The sequence below is a fragment of the Corvus moneduloides genome, chromosome 6 (genome assembly GCF_009650955.1).
Source record: "Corvus moneduloides isolate bCorMon1 chromosome 6, bCorMon1.pri, whole genome shotgun sequence".
Taxonomy (NCBI): domain Eukaryota; kingdom Metazoa; phylum Chordata; class Aves; order Passeriformes; family Corvidae; genus Corvus; species Corvus moneduloides.
In genome coordinates this window covers 16648882-16665661 of record NC_045481.1, presented here as the reverse complement: position 1 = coordinate 16665661, position 16780 = coordinate 16648882, and the positions used below count along the sequence as shown (strand labels likewise).

The window sequence follows — 16780 nt, the reverse complement described above, 5'->3', positions numbered from 1 at the left end:
GAGGCTGAATAAATGTATTTATATCTGAATTGCGACTTGCTCCACAACTGTATTTTTACAATGGTATGGTGCCAGTAAATTTGCTATCCTATATTAACATGTAGTAAGAAATAGGAAGCAAAATGGGAAGAAAAATGCCATAGTTTGCTGTTTCTCATGTTTATTGTGTCAGTGTAAAACATTTCAGTCTTGCTCAAAAATTCAAGGATTTCAGATAAGTGCTTTGGCTACTTTTAAGTTCAGGGAAAAGCCAGGGTAAGCCTCCTCCCTGCTGTATTTCAAACTGGTGTTCAACACTACTTGTAGGGAAGCAGGTGAAAAGGGTCCCCGCGTAGTCTCTGCGCAATAACAAAACTGAGAGACACAGTTCAGCCAAACTGTAGATGTGATCCAGATTGTAGCTTAATCTCTAGCTTAAACTCAAAAAAAATACCTTCCTAGACAAATTGAACCTCAGAGGCAAAGACGTTTTCCTATTCTTTTGACTTATTTATGAAAACAGTGTCCAGAATAATATTCTGGATTTTAAAAATAAATAAATAAATAAATAATATATGTTTTTAGAAAGATACAACGGTTTTGCACTTTATTAGGCCTCTGCTTTTCAACACAGAAAACCAGCCATGTACTATCTTTGCCTATTTCTTAAGGGTAAAAACAAAATCCAACGTCTTACTGCATTCAAACGTGTTGCTTGTTGCTGTCACTACAAGCAATTAAACCGTTTGCCAGCTCCATTGCCAGACCACCAGAGGGAGTCGAAAGCTACATATAACTTCGGAAAGTTTCTAAGCCCGTAGGTAGCTTAAAACACTGACAGAAATATACTGCATGTTGTGAGTACTATGACAAATGGCTAAGAAAGTTGCTGAGGACAATGAAATAATTTTAGCAACATCATCAGTTCATTACTATCCAGAGGCAAGAAAATCTTTGGTGACAGAGACAAAGGAGTGCTCAGCAACTATTTTTGTGCTGTGTTTGGAAAAAATGAAAAATCATGCATTTAAATTAGATTTTTTTCAATTATGTTAATAACTGGAGAGAAGCCTTTAAAGAATAAACAGATCCAGAATTAGTACAAAATAGTCTGAAACAAAGAGTGGCTTCCTTGGGTCTCATCATGTGCCTTTGAACAGGTCGTGGAACACCAGGGGCACCCTGAGGAGACTGGGCTTGTGCCTATGTACCAAAGGAAGGTGGAAGACAGTGGTAGAACACAGTCTGCCCAGCCTGAGGTGACCCTAAGAGAAAATTTGCATACAAGGCTACATTATTATGTTCCAAAAGCAAGGTCCTTAGTAGAGAGGGGAGAAGGAGACTTTCTAGGATCAGCTGGGGAAAATTCCAAGAGATCCATACTCCCTACAGGTCAGAAACACTAGGAAGTGGACCCACCAACACGAGTGTGAGCTGCTATTTCTGCATACCAAATATGAGTTTAGAGACCTGGCCAGTCACCAGTCTCTGCCATAACAACTGGAAGAATCAAAAAAATATTTGCCTTTTGTTTTGGAAATTAAATACCATGTAAAGAAAACAGCATTTAAAAACAGAGTAAGAGAGAAAAAAAAAAAGTTGAGACCTGTGCCAAACAAATTTATATAAGAAATTAGACTTTTAAAACGTTATCACTATAATTAGCTATTTGGTTAAATACCAAAGAGGCAATGGATTCTTCAAGTCTTGATATCTCCAAAACAAGACTGGGTGCTTTTCAGGTAACATGAATTGGTCAAATACAAATGTCTAGAGATGACTGATTTACATTTTATACAGGATGTCAGGAAATCACAGACAATTCCCTGAAATCCTTGCTGCATTGTGCAGTATGGAATTGTGCACTATGAAACATCAGGCATCACCAAAAAGACTACTGAGGACAAAGCAGCCAACATCATTCTGCCAGAGTGTAGCCCCCGCTGTAATCTGCACCGGAGTGCTGTGTGCAATTCTGGTCTCACTGGTTTGACTCAGCATTACATTTCTGACATTCTTACAATATTCAGTTGGCTTTACACACTACAACTTTCCTTATCTGGCCTAAGTCAACCTTTCAGAACTCTATTGCCTAACACTTGCCCTGGTTGGTCAAAAGACAAACTCTGCTTGCAGCTTCTGAGATTATCTAAAAATCAATTATTTTCTTCTTCATATACTCTGATATGGCACAGCTCCTTTCTACGAAAAGCTCAACTTGGTATTTCCAGAGAAGATTAGGACTGAAATGCAGTTAATTTAAAATACAGTAACATGATCAAAGAAGTCTGCAAAGGGTCTAGCACTTGTCTGAAACCACAGAACATAATTTCCAGTCTACTCCACTTCCCTGGAGATCATCTTATCTCTGAGCACAGACAACATAAGAACAGCATATGTGCTTTTTTAGCTGCTTGATAAAAACTCAAGTAGAAAACAGTAATGTTGCTGTGACTACAGCTGGTTGGGAATGGATGCGAACTATCCTTCTGTGGACTTTATCTATCTTCACAAAGATAGTTCACAAACAAAGCTTCTGGGGGCTAATTCCCAGTTTTCAGCCACTTACTGCTCCTGCTGGATCCAAGTACAGGTTCCTGAAAATCTGAAGTTCCACACCTGCAGGACAAAGCTGACTTCTCCTACCAGTTGCTGACCTAACTCTACTTCAAGGTGTAAAAGATAACTCAGCCAGCCAGATCTGGCACCTTGTTCAGAGTATATTTAGATGCAAGTTTGAAGATGCTACTTAAGCCTGTACCTTTTTGTTTACACTCATTCCACCGACCCAAAATTTTTAATTATTCAGTTATTTAAAAAATTGTTCTTTTTGTACTTCTAACACGATTCATTCTGTTTGTCAGTCACATCATCTGAAGAGTAAGGTACCTATTTATTGACCAGTGCAATTTAAGCTGGGTATTTCCACACTGATAAAGGAAAGTGCATATTGCATAGTCTTTCTTCATCCTTTTATTTCCCCTGTATATTCGTCATTTGACTCTACAGTTCTTTTTGGGCACAAATACCCATGTATTACCTTTCAGGACAAGCAGAAAGACTACAGAAATCAAAGAGATAAGTGGGTTAACATAAATAGAATCGCCAGGAAAGTAACAGAACTAAGTATACAATATGGGGAGTAAAAATAAATAATAGTCATTAAAAACAAACACCATACACACACACCCTAAAAAACCCAAATAAAATCTGCATAACCTACTTAATCCCAATGTATACTAGAAAAACGTAGGATTCTTTAGGTATGCTGATAGCATTATACCATAGGATTTTACCATATATAGGCATTTTCACACATTTTCCTCCAAACCCAAGCTCCTGACAGTGCTGGAGATCAGTAATAGCTCAAATACTATCAGTCTGTCTTAGAGACTCGTTCAGATACTTCTCCCTACTGCCAGAGAAGTCGTGCATAATGCAACAGCCAGTAAACTCCCTGGTTGTTACCAATAAAAGTGCCTTCAGCCAAGTATCATCTGCCTAGCATTCAGACGTTCGGTTTATTTCCATTTTTCTGTGAAAAGAGTTCCCAGCACGCACAACTTCAAGAGTCAGAAGAACAGTGGACATGCAGACCACCAGCTACCACAGGGAATACCCATGCTATTGCTCTGCACTGTGCACAGCTCTGGCAAGAGCTGCTCCTAGGGGAATCCAAGGCTGACTTGTTAACAACGACACAATGTACTTCTCCAGATTGCTTTGCATTAACTTGGAAGCCATCACAGTGGTTAACCACACAATTTAGTGCAACAATAACAAAAAAAATCTCTTCCCATTTTGAACATCATGGCCTGAGGAAGAAAACAGGCTGCTGAAAATCAAAACCTTCATTACAGTTATCATTCCACCACAGCTGAAGAGTCTGATTTGCCAAAAGTTGATCATACCCTGGTAGTTAGCAAGACTTGCAAATAAGGCAAAGTACCTCCAAGACAGAAGCCCAACAACAGATTTTCCTAAAACCTGTGGCTCTGGCAGGACTGGCCAACAGGCTGGGCTTATCACCCTTCAAATAAGCATGGTTAGCTTTAACAGCTCTAGAGACAGGAGCATGCACCTGACATCTGGTTCCACTAATCTTCCCCAAATCTTGAGCAGTATTCTAGAACACAGCTTTCCTGTATTTTTTCCACCACTGCAAAATTATCCTTTCTTTTAGTACTTTTCCCATCAAATTCAGAATCATCCTCTGGACTCACTCCAAAAAATCCTCATTCATTTTCTGAATACTGGGCAAAATAAACCAGTTCAATTACTTCTCTTGCTTTTTGGTAAACTACTATCACAAGGTTTGCACTTTGTTGGCAAGACAAAGAATTTTAGAGAGGTGCGTATTTGTCAGAAAGAAAATTTCACTGCAATCTGTTGATAACTGGCATTAAGGAAATCAGGAAATCAATGTCCGTGATGCTGGATTTGCCATTTGAAAATGGCACTGTTTCCAAGAAGAAAAGTTGTCAGGTTAATCTGTGTGGGGTTTTTTTATTCAAAAAGATTTTAATTAAATGTGGAGATCATTGCTCCTTCAAAAGCAATGGTGTGCAACCAGAATGTCCTGTAAATTACAGTGAGGTAAAGCACTCAGCATTCCCTTCTTCCCGTTTCTTTCCCTCTCCCCACTCCCTGCCCACACTGACACAAGAAATAGAACGCCCTGTTCCTCTCACTGCAAATTAACACAGCCTGCTCCTTTATAACCAGCTGTCAGAATCTGTCAGCAATTCATTTTTTGCCTTTACAGCTTCAAAAGTAAAGGTAGAAATTAGGGATGATTTCTAGTGGGACTCCAGCAAAAGTTTTTATTTGGCAAGAAAAAATTTTCCAGGTTTCTTTCTCTGCAGGTGAAAGAGATCAATACTGTAAAGATATCTGTAAGCATCCATATTTGCTGCAGGAGCATCTTAGGACTGTCAAGGTTGAAAGCCAATGCCAAACTTTTATTCATTTTTGTAATCCAGATGTATGTTAAGATTCAAAGCCTGTTCTCACTTTGGTCCTGAAGTAGATCTCAAGTCTTCCTTTTAATTAGACAGCTTTAAAATTGAACTGACCTGCCACAGCTGCATACCAATTGGACTGACATGGTGATACATACTAAGCAGAATCGTACTAACACTTGAACTTAAAAGCAGCAGGGACACAGCACCTTGAGCTCTAACTTGTACCATCCCCCTACAGTGAACACATCACCAGAGAGTGGGATCCTGTTCCCTCAAGCAGGCATAGCTTCTACAGGAGTAACTGTTCTATACAGCAGAATTGTCTATTTAAACGACGAGAACTCATTAAGGAGACACCTGAGAAAAGCTCTGAGGTATTTGCTGCTTTAGGGAATTTAGGTTCTCTTCTCCACTGTATATTGATTTTAAAGGAAAAAAAGCATATGTACTGTTACTAATGAGTGAGCTTCTGCAGACAATACGATGATGCCTCCGTAACCAGTCACCTCTAGTAACTCGGGGACAAATTTCAAGCATTGTCCCCTCTTTGCACCATCATCTTGAAATACAATTTCCCCCTTTCTTCTCACTTTGCTAAACTCCAAAGACTTTACACTTGAAAGCTTTTTTAACATAGCTGAATGTCACACAGAATCACACCCATAACTTAGATAAAATGTACTTGGTTAGACATAGTTTTATCAGCAAATATTAGTAATATATATGCATATTTGAAATGGTTACCCTTCCAAACAGATTTCTTTTAGTTATTCACAAGGCCTAATCCTAAATCCTTAAATTTTTCTCCTACTTCTGAAAATACACCTTTGGTCACAATCATACTAAGACAACTACATATTTAACAAAATAAAAAAACAACCAAGGAAAATTAGATGAACATAAATGAGACACCAATTTTAAGATTTGATGCTGGATTTGTTGACAAATATCTTTGTATTAAGAAAGTTGTAACAAGTTTGCAATCAGTTTGCAGTTTCATCTGTTAGGTTTTCTGGCAGTTCCCAAAGCAATTAGAGTTCTGTTTTTCTTTCCTTTATTATTGGTATTTCAAAGGAAGTTAGCAGACTTCTCCATGATTGTTGTAAATACAGTCAGATTGGCTGCCAATTTTTAAAAGCAATTTTACATGTCAATAATATGGATTCCTCTCTACCGCTGAATAAAGTATTAGTCACACCAGCCTGTAACATCTCTACCTTAACACTTACAATTGTTTCCCAGCCAGTTGCTGTCTTCCATTTCTATCAAACAGAACACGAAGGCTGTCAAAATACATGTTTTCTTGAAATTTACATTATTGCAAGTCTCTTGCATTTCTCCATTTTGCAGTTTCTGGGTACAACAAACCAGACTGTTTCAGCTGGTCTGTGTAATTGAAAGCATCACTTTATTTTCTAGGGCAGACTACAGGAATCAGTCTGAGTTTTCTTTTCTACACAAGTGTCCTGAACCTTCAGAATTTATTTAATATGTGATATATAAAAATGCGTGATGGCAGGTGAGAGCTAGTGAACAGCTCTGCATTTCTTCTACTTTTAGAGAATCCAGTGCCTTGTGGGTCAAAGGACCAAACTGAGAAGTGTTTCTCAGCAGACAAAGATCAAAGCAGTTTTACCTCTTTGCAGCTGAAACAGCCATGTTATATTCTGTGCTCTCAATCCAGAATATTCAGTCAACTATCTCAACTGAAGGAAAGCAATGTCATGTTTAGCCATGTAAAAACTGGATTTTGAAAAATCTGTCACTTATGGGGGAAAGAATGAAGACCATTGACTTAGTAAAAACACCTGGAATGATACTTGAGACATAACAAATATTTCAGTATGATGAACTAAATGTTATAAAGCTACATACACACATACTCAGAGACCTGCAGAAGTAGGAAATGTTTATGTTGGACAACTGGCAAGAAAGCTTGCAATTCAGTCAGTGAATAATACATGCACATGGAGATAGACAGGGGAGAAATTACCCCTGAAAATATCTTCCCAGAAGCCTCTCACCTCTGACTTCCCATAACCTTCTTCCTCTTCTGTGGCAGCCCCCTTATCTGGTCCTCTGAACCTGTGTGAGTCCAGAACCCATTTTTAAAATACAAGTTCTCTTAATCAAGGCATATTACTTTAAATTGAGATCCAGACATGCAATACAGCATGTATCTACATGCATGCAGAGAACACATGCACAGATGAAAAATGTAAGATGCTTGTGCAATATTTCATTACAACCAATGAACGCATTTTCTGCTGAGAATTATTCTGTTGTCAGATGACTGAGAAGGGATACAGCTGTGTAGGAATCGTTACCTTGTTCAGAAAAGTAGCCATGGAAAAGGGCTGAAAAAATACGTCCATCAGCAAAGCCAATTTGAAGCCCCAATCCATTCTGAGATGCCATATGTTACCCCCGCCCCCAACTGTTTAATGAGTATTTAACAGGGGTTTTAAAAGTATTTAATAAGGATTTTTTCATAGCAGTAAACAATACATATGCCAAATGCACTGATTCTTTTCCTTAAAGTACAGAAATTTCCCTAAGCCAGAGGAACAGGAAGTCGTTATTTTCTTTGTACTTTGTACTGCTAAATCCTTTAGCAGAATTACCCACTATACTAGTATTTGTGTTTCTAAAAGTATTACAAAGAAATGGCTTCACCAGATATTGAGTACTTTGAAGATCAGATTAAAACCCACACTAATTTAAATCTTTACTGATAAGAAATTTGATTTTTCACACAAATCTGCCTACAGCATTGCTGACAGCACTGTATTTCTGACAGCAGACAGATACCATTACTAGACATTAAAGCTGATTGAGGTATAGCAGCAATGTGAAGAAAATCTGAGTATACACATAATTTGCAGTGTAACATCTCTTCACCAAGGCAATATAAAGTATTTATAGTACTAATGAAGATTAACTTGCACACTTCAAATTTGAAACAGTGGTCTGAGTATGAAAAACTTGGCCCATGGTCTTTATATGACCTTGAGTGCCAAGCTGTGCAACAGATTAAAACTGTTCTGCCAGGAGTAACTATTTCCCTGCAGGGACATCAGAACAAGAAGTAAACTTACTCTTGAGCTGCCTAGTTTGCAACTCAAGTTGCACTGTATCAGTGTATACATACATCAGCAGTTGTTTATGTAAAGATGCTAATCTAAAAATTCAGACAGCTTAGTGTCAAATACACTTCCTCAAGAGCTCTGTTACCTGGAGGCAGAAGACAGAGGTTATAAACATTTCAGCTACCCTGGGTAACTGGTTCAGAGCAAATACAAGGTGACACCTAAATTACTTAGCCCTGCCCGAAAGAAATACCCTGGGTTTAAATTTTTATTAAACAACTACTGTGAGAGCACAAAGAGGACACAGAAATATTCAGCTATAAAAGTTGTCTTTGATACAAGTGATGTATTCTAATAATTTTAGTCTCACAACAGTCTCTCAAAACCTGTGTAGAAAAAAATATTGACAATACAACCATTATCTCTAGCATTTAGCATCTTGTGCAAACATTCTTGTTGTTTCATCAGTTTGTCAAGAAACAGTTTAAATTTCCCAACAGGGAAACAACTGTTCTGTGTTCCTAATATTTAAGTTCTTTCAGCTGGGTCACAATATTCCAAATCCACCCGGTATCCAAAAGTTTCTTACACCTGAATGAAATCAGACCAAAATTGCTTTTTGTTGTCCTCATCCTGAAGACAACAAATTCCAAGAACTGCTCAAAGTGCAAACTTCACAAGCAACCTGTTCTTCAATCTCCCAATTCACTGCATAACAAGTATTAATGGTGGATTGTTTGTTGTATTTACAGCAAGTTTATTCGGGAGAGAAAAAGTATTCTTTCACAAATGAGCCATGTTCACTATTGAGATTACTTCCAAAGAGAGCATTCAGAAAGCAAACCTGAATATATTACATTGACAATTATTTTTCAATACTTTAACATCGGCCACTTAAAATTGGTTGTGTTATTAGCACATAGACTGATCTTTAAATATACTACTTCTACATAAACAGTGCAAATCTCAATATTCACATCAACCTGAAATTAATGCTGCAATTACTGTTGACATTCACATCAAGAAAGTAGTAAACTATTTCACATGAGCAATTCCAAAACCTCAGAATGCCATTATTTATATTAAAGAAACACAGAACAAACATGTTGGGCTTCGAAGCCTTGTTTTGATACACACAATCCCTGTAAACATGGATGTATTGTATTTGTCAATACTGATATCTGATATAATTCTATAAATAAAACCACTGATATAAACAATTTCTATAACCTTTTTTTTTTTTTGCATAGGGTTTGGATTAAGGTTACTTTAGGATAGAGACAGCTGTTAACAAAATCCTCTAGTCAATTAGTCTTCCATCACACAAATTTAGGCATATGACAAGGAACCTCTCTGACTTCAGTGGAAACTTACACATGTAAGCATTTGCAAAACTGGAGTCATCTTTAGCACTTAAGTTACCCCTAGTCATTGAGAATACAAGCTATAAAAGAGCTCTCCATAAATTTATAAAATATACTGATTTAAAAGTTTATGCTGATGTTTCTGTAAGTCACATTTATGATTCCAAACAGTTATGTACATACTATACTATCACAGTAGGAAATACTTCACTGTAGAACACCACAGTGAACAAGTTGTGAAGCACAGTGTTCAATATAATTTCCCTTTAGTATTCCCAGTGCATAAATTGTTGACATCTACACTACACAAGGTGCCCAGGTCTAGTATTTGTTATATACAATGTAAAAGCAAGATAGAAAGAGCTTTGCATTTTAAAGTAAGGAATGAAAACAGTGGGTAATATACAGGGATTCACTCCTGCAAACTACAGAATTCTCCTTCACAATGACCACAACCACCAAATATGGTGGATTTCAGGTCATTCAGCCCAGTAAAACAGTGCTCAGCACCTTGTAGGAAGAGAGATCTGAGTGCACTTTGTTCTAAAACATCTCCCTTGGATGTTATAAAGTGCAAAAAATAAAACATATATTCTAATATTTTACAGTCACTATTAAACTGCCATATTTGCACAATGCAAAATTCAAATAACTTGGTATGCATTTTTATGGACCCTATAATAACAAATGTTGAAACTGGAGTTTTCTCATCTTTAAAAAAATCTTAGTATTTTAAAATTATTGTGTAAATATAAAAAGAAAATATAAATTATAATTAAATCTTGAAATAGGTATTTTAACATGTGACCATTTTCTAAAGCATCAAATACGAAATTTAATATTCTCTTATAGCATTACATTTTAGAATCTGTAAAATCTTTTAGAAGTTAATAACTTCAAAAAAAAAGTTATTGTATCACAGTACTAGACATCTCACCTTATTAGATATCTTTTACCCTAGATGCGTTTAAAAAAATAAATAAATAAAAAAAAAAAAATCTAAGACTTCTATTCTCAGTTGTTTAAAACAAGATATGTGGAGTTACTTTTTAAAACAAAATAAGAGTTCCATAGTGCTTCATTTTGATCTGAAAATTCAAATAAATGGGACAGAATGTAACCATAAATTTAAAAGGCTTTAAAGTACTACACTGCTTTGGTGCATTGTACCAATGATTCTTTACATGCACGAAGAATCAAATTCTATAACATTCTTCACAGAGCTTGGGTAAAAGCAGAAGATCCCAAAGTTCTATATATGTTACAGAGCTTTCCTTTCTTTGAGTAGTGGGGAAGAAACTGGGAGGAAGGTTGTGACACTGAGAAACAGTCTTCTTCCAAGCGGTACCACGAGCAGCACAGCTCCTCACCTTGAGCTTGACTGCACACCAGTAATTTACCCCTCAGAGAATACAATGTTTGTTGTATAACAGTATTATACTATATCCAGTGATACCAAACAATACTAAAAAGAAATGTATGGAACTACAAAGCTAAAAAGGTATGACTAAAATAAATTTCTAAAGCAAAAGACGTCTTCCTGTAGCAGCCTGTAAGCCACAGGGAGGAAGGGTGGGAGAAGACAATACAGGTACTGCCAAGTCTATAACCACTTAATTCCTCAAGACAGGATATTCTCTGCTTCTCAGTCGGAGAACTGGAAGATGGTTTCTGGGTTATTGCTGTCTGTAGGGTTTGTGGGCTGCAATGTCTTTGTAGGTGTAGTTTTACCATGAGAATGAGAGGAAGAAGAATGTGAACTTTCACTGGAGCTGCTACGTGTCTCTGTGCTTGTACTTGTTTTTTTCATTTTCCTTCTTTTTGCAAGAGGTGCCTTGTCCACATTCTGGAGACAAAATCCTTCCCTTTTGTACTTGTTAAAGGCCTGTTTAAAAATAGAAGGTAATTCTAAGTTTTTCAAGAAATTTAACACATTTTATGCCTTATCACTTATTGTGAGTGATCTATGATACATCACAAGATAAAACGTAATTTCTTGACTAATTCCTATTGTAGCTGTAAGAATGATTCTACCAGCCTTTTTACAGGTACATAAGAGCCAATATATAACATTATTAATTGATGTCTTCCTCTCCTTGTTCTTTTTACTTTAGAAGTATTTTTATTAAGCCTTCACCTATTTAACACTACATTTTCAGAGAGGACACTGTTAAATTACAGTTTTTCTTTCAGCCCAAATTATGCTGCATAATCAGGACCTCTCCAAGAAACAATTACTTTCTTCTTCTCTCCTTCCTAAAAAGAGCCCACAAGCATTTCAGCATAAATCTGCTCAATTTTGGTTTATTCTCTGTGGAAGGTATCATGAGAATCAACACTGTGATTGTGAATTACAGTTGCAGTTCAAATGATTTTTTGAGTAGACAAGTAAGTCCACTTAAAAAAGCATCCATGATATAAAAAACATGATATAAAACATAAAACATACATATATTCCAGAAATTTTACTTCATTTTAGTAACCAGCGGGACAAAAACATTTCCTTGAGTTAAATATAAAGTTCTGTCTTTTTTTATAAAAGTTTGAAGACCTTTTAATAGATTTCTCTAAGAAATAAAGTGTTTTTAATAGCCATTTCAAGAACAGCACTCAATGCCCAAATCCTCATGAATATAAATATCTTCAAGAAATTTCTTCAAGCTTTATCATCCATATTTTCATGTACTCCATCAGAGATGCTATGAGGAAATGTTATTGAGGAAAATAAATCCAGCTATAAGTACCTACTTAATTATAGGACAGATATGTATTGTTGTTAAGACAAAATATACACAAATCTAGATGACACATTACAAAACATAGCACATGACATAACATTTCTCAGAACTTACATGGAAAGTGGCTTTGACATATGTGTGCACTGCAGCTCCTGAAGAGCCTAAGTTATCAGGCGTCATTAGAGGGTTAGATGAGAGCTGGCTGCCATCCTGAAGCCACTCGTTGTATCTCAGGCTGGACATTTTAATTCTTTTGTTTGGATCCACTGTAAGAAGTCCTAATAGAAACACATTACATTCTTTAAAACTGTGAGCTATTTATCTTTGTTCAATAGAAAATGCAAATATTTCTTAATAAAATCTCATGCATTGCTTTGATAAGTAACTAATGTCAATATTTATCCCAGGTATGCCAATATTTATCCTAGATAAGGCTCACACAATGTTACACAGTCATCCTCTCCAGAAGGATCTTAAAAGCAAAAAATTGATATTTAACTGTTTGGTAACTCACATCTCTTTTTACACAAACTCAGAACTACCAAATGATTTCTTCACTTAAAACCTGTCTAGGATGAAATTCAAAAGAGTAAGCCTCAGATTCCCTGCACAATCCACTCAAGTCTGAATCTGGAAATCCCTACATTTTTGGCAGAAAAATTCCTTACAAGTCTGCTTCTACAAAAATTAAGAACTCCATGTAAGTAGAATTAAGGTAGGTGTCTAGCTCATGATGAAAATATAATTAGATGCTCAAAAGCTTAAGGGGACCCAAAGTACAGCAAACGTCAGTGAAGTAGCTCAGAAATAACACTAAGTAGGCTTGGTACAGGAATTAAAAGAGCCAATGGAAAAGAAATAGTAATAAATTCATTTTCTGCAAAAGCTCAGTTTTTAAGACATTTATCTCATAAGCTGTTTCGGTTTTTTTAGAAAAGCAAAAATAACATAATAGAAAAACTCTGCTTTTAAGTAAGTTGTAAGAGTGAGTTCACTTTTTCTGAAGCTCTTCATTTCCTTCCAATCCCACTAACCTTATCAGCATCTTACCACATTAGAAAACTCTGCTAGGTGTACAAGCAATTTGTAATGCATTCTGATGTGTCCACCTCTACTCGTTGTTTGTATTAGAGGTCAGTATATAGCTCAAGCTGTGGATATTGCTCTGTCAGGTTAGATGCTTTGGTGCTGATTACAGCATCCAGATATTGTATGGTTCTCTGAATTTTATCTTTTGAAATAAAAATATAATGTACATGAAATACTTATAAATACATACCTCGAATTAGCTCTTTAGCCTCTTCAGAAACATTTTTCCAAGCTTCTCCTTCAAAGGAAAATTCTCCCTTTTTTATTTTCTTCATAATTTCCAATGCACTGGTACATGTTAAACTTCTGTCTTGAGACTGAAAAGGTACCTGTCCTGATAGCATTGTGTACTGCCACAAGAACAAAAGCAACATTAGGAAACACAGTATATTATGGACAACTCTATTGTTAAATATGAAGGGCTGTTGTTTGCCTCACCAATGCTATGCAATAAAACTTGGACTAGCATAACTTTAAGGCTGTAGAAAATGTAAAACATGCAAGACTTTCTCTGGAGTCCTTGTTAGAAAAAAAACATTCATCCATTCCAGGAAGCTATGAACAAAATATATTTCTACCCTATTTATACCTAATGAAACTAATTTTCTGTAGATCAAAATACAGGTGGATTCCTTCTCTGAATTGAAACTGTAGAAAGATTATATGGATGCCTGTAAAATCCCCTAGCATGCTTATCTCTTTGCAAGAAGCTAACTGTATCAGGTAATTTTTTCATTCCCAAGAATGTTAAATTTTATTTCCTACTTGGTAAAAAAAAATTTCTGTCCCTGCAAAAGATCTGTCTTCAGAACATATTATTTGTGCAGCAGTGTTTTCACCTCCCTTGAATTCAGCATATACCCAATTCACATCTGAAATAATTTCAAGTCCTTTGCATTTTAACAAAAAGTAAATACATGCAATAAAGTTACAGTTAAAAACCTCAAGCACTCACCAAAATGACCCCCAAACTCCACAGATCACAAGACTCATCATAACCATTGTGATTCAAGAGCTCCGGGGCAGCATAATGAAGAGTAAAACACGGAGTCTTAAGAGGCTGATTATCAGGTGGTTTTAAACGAGCAAAGCCAAAATCAATTATTTTTATTTCTGAATTATCAGTCTCATCTGTAAATAGTAAATTCTGAAAAGCAAAGACAAAAATCAATACCCGCACTGGGTAGAAAATTAGTTATAATTATTTTGCTACATTTATTACTGCAGAAAATTTTCCATTATTTAGAGGAAAGGTGAACTGCGAGACACTGGGGGAAAGAAGAGAAAAGTGAAAATAACAATACTCTGGGTTGTAAGAAATGTGATGTGTTTACCTGCCCTCTGCATACCTGCAAGTCAGGGCAGTTCTGAGATTACTAATGAAAATGGACACGTAGCAGAGAACAGTGGAGAAAAGAATTCAGGGAACACGGACAAGAAAAAGCTAAGACCTCAACATGTCTGGAGATGGAAGAATTGCCTTCTTCCTCAAACAAAAGCAAATTTTCTTAAGCTTACACTTCCTTCTGGCATGTTGTGAACAACAGCTTTCTTGTGTGGGGGACTCCCACTGCTTGTCCTGTCTTGTGACTGCATAGTCTTTGGTACTCAAGTGGTAACACATTATTGTCCTGAGGACAATAATGCACAAGAGTCGTTTGAAAGTGAAGGACTGTGGTAAAAAGATGTACCTTGGTATGAAGTGGTGTTAGGAAGTGCACCAATAGCTCAGAGGTTGCACTCAGAGCTGTCTTTGCTGGCATAGGTGACAAAGCTAGTACGGACATGTGTTCTGGAAGAGACCTGGTACCAATGGGATTCAAGCACTGAAGGCCACGTAACAGTCCAACCACAAACCTAGTCCTTACACCAAGGTAGAGACATTGGTACAGTAATCCTGAGAATTCCAACTTTACACACTAGAATGTGGCACTTTGGACTTGAAAACAGACAAGCTATTATCAGTTTAGAAAATATACGGCAATCTGCTTCTTTTTTTTCCCCCCAAGTATTTACATCTGCCAAGGAAGATACAAGAGGGGAGCTAAGTCATAGGAAAACTGTCTGAGGCCAAGATGAATTACAAGCTTATTCTACTCTTCCCTTCAGCTTTTGAGAGAAGAGCATAATTTTGCTATTGCCTTTACTGTTTAATCTATGAATGCTAGGAAACGTCTCAATATTAGAAATCCTATAGCCCTTTTGTAATACAAAAGGTGAATGACTCACACAAAGTAATTAATTTCAAACTCATAAACAAGGGTAAAAAAAGATTGCTAGGCTGCCAGCAGATCAATAAGGAGAACCTGAGATCATTCATTATGGATAAAAGAAAGTAGCTGCTACAAAACAGTATTTTAGTATTTTTACTTTCTGTACTGCTGTAATAGATTAATGCACATTCAGAGAAGTCAGTTTTTAATTGTTGTGCAAAATGGATCTGAAGGAAGCCTAACATCAGCAAAAATACTCATACAAGGCTAAGTGATTAATATAATTGTCCTTTTTCTAGGGTGATGTTATATAGTCTACAAGAATGAGTAACATTGGTTTAAAAAGACCTTTCTTAAGACAAAAATTAAATTGGTTATGCATGGAAAGAAAGGTACAGTCCAAGTATCCTACATAGGGTTCAGGCTTCCCTGTTGATTAGGCAAATAAAGTGTGTTTCAGAACCCTCCCATCCCCCAAATATTTACAGCTATATTCCACATATATTTTATGGATATATAAAAACCAGTCTCTCTTATTTGTTACGTTTTGTTGTAATACCTTTAGAACCCAGTTTACAGATTAATGATCACAGAAACAGTCCTCCTCAAATCCTCTACTGAGAGGCTCCAAATATGGGCACGTATGCTACACAGACTCTTTATTCCTATGAATTCTCTATTTTCTACCCAGTACTTTTCCTCTGTTTTGTAGACCAACACATGTGATCTAATTACTACTGCTAAATAGAAGTCTTTCAGTTCATGAAATTCAGAAAGTCTCGTCCTTAGCTACATTTAAGCAGCCAGACTTCTAAAAAAAGAATTATTAGTAGCACATTAGATGTCAAAGTTGAACATCAAAAAAATCTGAACGGAATTCTTAGAAAAGCAACAGAATTTCTTAAACATCTTTTTACAGAGAAGTACACTAACCATATCTATATTGGGAAACCTGCATATCCCATACTAAGTTCATGTCAGAACCTGAAACAGTAACTTTCAAAACAACAAGCAGGAAGGAGATGAGCAGGTTAAGTCCAACTTTGTGGAGGCAATAGATTCTGCAAGCTGTTTGCTAACCCTTCATTACTTGGACTTCCCAGACTTCTGTTCTTGAACATAATGTAAAATTGAAGACTGCCTAATTTACCATGCAGCTGAAGCTCTGCTTTACTGTGCCTTTATATTCAAAGTGGTAGTAAGACTAAGATGGTAAGAATAGAAGAGAGAAAGGGGGGTCGGGTTTTGTCCTTTTAATAATTACTTGTTTCTAAAGATGTTTCCTTACTCTGATGATGTGACTCTTGGAGAAAGTTTCTCTGATGACTTTTTCAACTCACACAT

The 16780-nt window shown here is 36.4% G+C and overlaps 1 protein-coding gene across 5 annotated transcripts in view; it reads right to left on the bottom strand.

The window, feature by feature from the left end:
- Nucleotides 1-7401: 7401 nt before the first annotated feature.
- RPS6KA5 (ribosomal protein S6 kinase A5) overlaps nt 7402-16780 on the bottom strand; it is a 75191-nt gene continuing 65812 nt past the window's right edge. For all 5 annotated transcript variants that reach the window (XM_032111368.1, XM_032111369.1, XM_032111372.1 and 2 more), the window contains 4 exons: nt 14179-14370; nt 13414-13573; nt 12249-12412; nt 7402-11281 (listed from right to left, as the gene is read on the bottom strand). In XM_032111368.1, the coding sequence (XP_031967259.1) occupies nt 11042-11281; nt 12249-12412; nt 13414-13573; nt 14179-14370 (756 nt within the window). In that variant the 3' untranslated portion in view covers nt 7402-11041. The remainder of the gene's footprint in view (nt 11282-12248; nt 12413-13413; nt 13574-14178; nt 14371-16780) is intronic.